Source organism: Limulus polyphemus, unplaced genomic scaffold (genome assembly GCF_000517525.1).
Source record: "Limulus polyphemus unplaced genomic scaffold, Limulus_polyphemus-2.1.2 Scaffold3560, whole genome shotgun sequence".
Classification (NCBI taxonomy): domain Eukaryota; kingdom Metazoa; phylum Arthropoda; class Merostomata; order Xiphosura; family Limulidae; genus Limulus; species Limulus polyphemus.
The window spans coordinates 60749-62874 of record NW_013669170.1 but is presented as its reverse complement, the minus strand read 5'-3'; the positions used below and the strand labels follow the sequence as shown (position 1 = coordinate 62874).

The 2126-nt window shown below is 35.7% G+C and overlaps 1 protein-coding gene across 1 annotated transcript in view; it reads right to left on the bottom strand.

Annotated features, from left to right (window-relative positions):
- The window catches only part of LOC106469586 (DC-STAMP domain-containing protein 1-like), a 38696-nt gene extending 37043 nt beyond the window's left edge, over positions 1-1653 (bottom strand). The window contains exon 1 of the mRNA XM_022398158.1: positions 1630-1653. Coding sequence (XP_022253866.1) covers positions 1630-1653 — 24 coding nt within the window. The remainder of the gene's footprint in view (positions 1-1629) is intronic.
- Between the last annotated feature and the right edge of the window lie 473 nt (positions 1654-2126).

Below are 2126 nucleotides of genomic sequence, written 5' to 3'. Positions count from 1 at the left end.
ACCAATCAAAGATAGGTTTTATATCCGGCAAATGTCTTGAACCAATCAAAGATAGGTTTTATATCCGGCAAATGTCTTGATCCAATTAAAGATAGGTTTTATATCCGGTAAATGTCTTGACCCAATAAAAGATAGGTTTTATATCCGGCAAATGTCTCGACTCAATCAAGGATAGGTTTTATATCCAGCATATGTCTTGACCAGGGAGAGTGGTAAATCCTTAAGCTTCAAAATTCATTTTGTGACTAAAGCTAAATATACAGGTGCCTATCTTGCTTGGAAACACTATCTGGCATGCTGGTCTTTGACGTAGGCAGATAGAGACTTTTGTTCGAGAGTGTGACGTAATACTGACGGCCCCTTCACATACTTCGACTGTGATCAATCAGCTCACCAGATGGTATCCACAATATAAAAGAAATATCATCGTATATTCTCGTGGATTGTATCCATTGCAAAATAAAAGAAAAATCCTGGTATGATAGTCACCAAGTTATGCGCACCCACTGCCTGATAATTTACAAAACTTGACCAGTTGGAACAAATTACATACAACCTCTTAGAAGGCAGTAGAGTGCGTTAGTATTGGTGAAATTGCATTTTGGTGTACAATATTACCTGGTTGTGGAAATGTGTTTCAATTTAGCTACTCTACTACTGGATTCAGGGTGTGAACTACATAAATTCTGTATCATTTGGTGTGGATCATTCTCGAAACTTCTCATATTACGTTTTGGGCACTCGGATCGTGCTGGTGTTTTCTGAAGTGGCCGAGACTGCATTGCTGTCGTAGCTACTGTGTACAGCAGTACAGGAAATGACCTACCGATCAATCTGTGACTTTCAACAACCTTCCATCGTTCAATTATGTGACGCCATAACATTTTGTGGTCTTTACGAGCTAAGCCTATATTTACATACGATGTCATGGAGGTGACTGATTTGTACTTTTGATACTATCTCTAATTACTTATTGGTACGCTGTGTAGTGCTTCACTCTGAAGGAAATATCTGTACTCACTAAAAGTTTGCTTTTTGGTAAACATATTTTTATATAAGTAGTGTGTTTTGATCAGTAGTTAACACTAATTATTAACTGCCACACGTTTGTTCGAATGGAACTTCCTGAAACAAAACTTAAACACCAAAGCGCTGACAAAATGTCATTATCCCAAAGGATTAGTCTAAACAATATAACAATAACTGCCTATAGATTAGTCTAAAAGAATATAACAATAACTGCCTATAGATTAGTCTAAAACAATATAACAATAACTGCCTATAGATTAGTCTAAAATAATATAACAATAACTGCCTATAGATTAGTCTAAAATAATATAACAATAACTACCTGTAGATTAGTCTAAAATGATATAACAATAACTGCCTAAAGATTCGTCGGAAACAATATAACAATAACTGCCGATAGATTAGTCTAAAAGAATATAACAATAACTGCCTATCCCATCTTTAAATTTCGCGTCGATATTTAATCAAACTATAACGTTATTGGTGCAACGCATCGGAATTTTATTTTTACACGATAAACGGGACTCTCTATATCTAACGTAGATAATATCACATGTTTCTATAAAAGCAAATCCTTCTGTGGGTTAACGGTAACTTTACGGAGTTACAACGCTGAAAATCCATGGTGCGATTCTTGTTGGTGGACAGAGCGCATTATAAACCAAATAAACAATAAAAGTATAGTTATGTCTGATGTCCTTCATAATTAGTAGACTATCAAACTGCTTTAATTTGCCACGTGATATAAAAACTATTTAAACTCCCGTCGCACGAGTCTGGATAACAGTTGCATTATTGGTGATCGAAAATATCAAGTCATTCCGGTATTGGAGCCGGAAATATTACAGGCACAGGAAAACTTAATGGAAAAATTAATACAAACAAAGAAATTGCTAGCTTTTTATGTACATCTTTACCTACACACATCGAAATATTCGATGTAAAGCAATCGAAAACGTTTCGATTCACTGAAGAGAGGTAAGGAACTGTTCATCGACACGTCTGATCTGATGGAGCGTGTTGTGAAGTTTATCTCCTCAGAGGATTCAAATGTTGTTGTTGTCGGTGCAAAAACTGTACATGTTGATTGTGAGGAG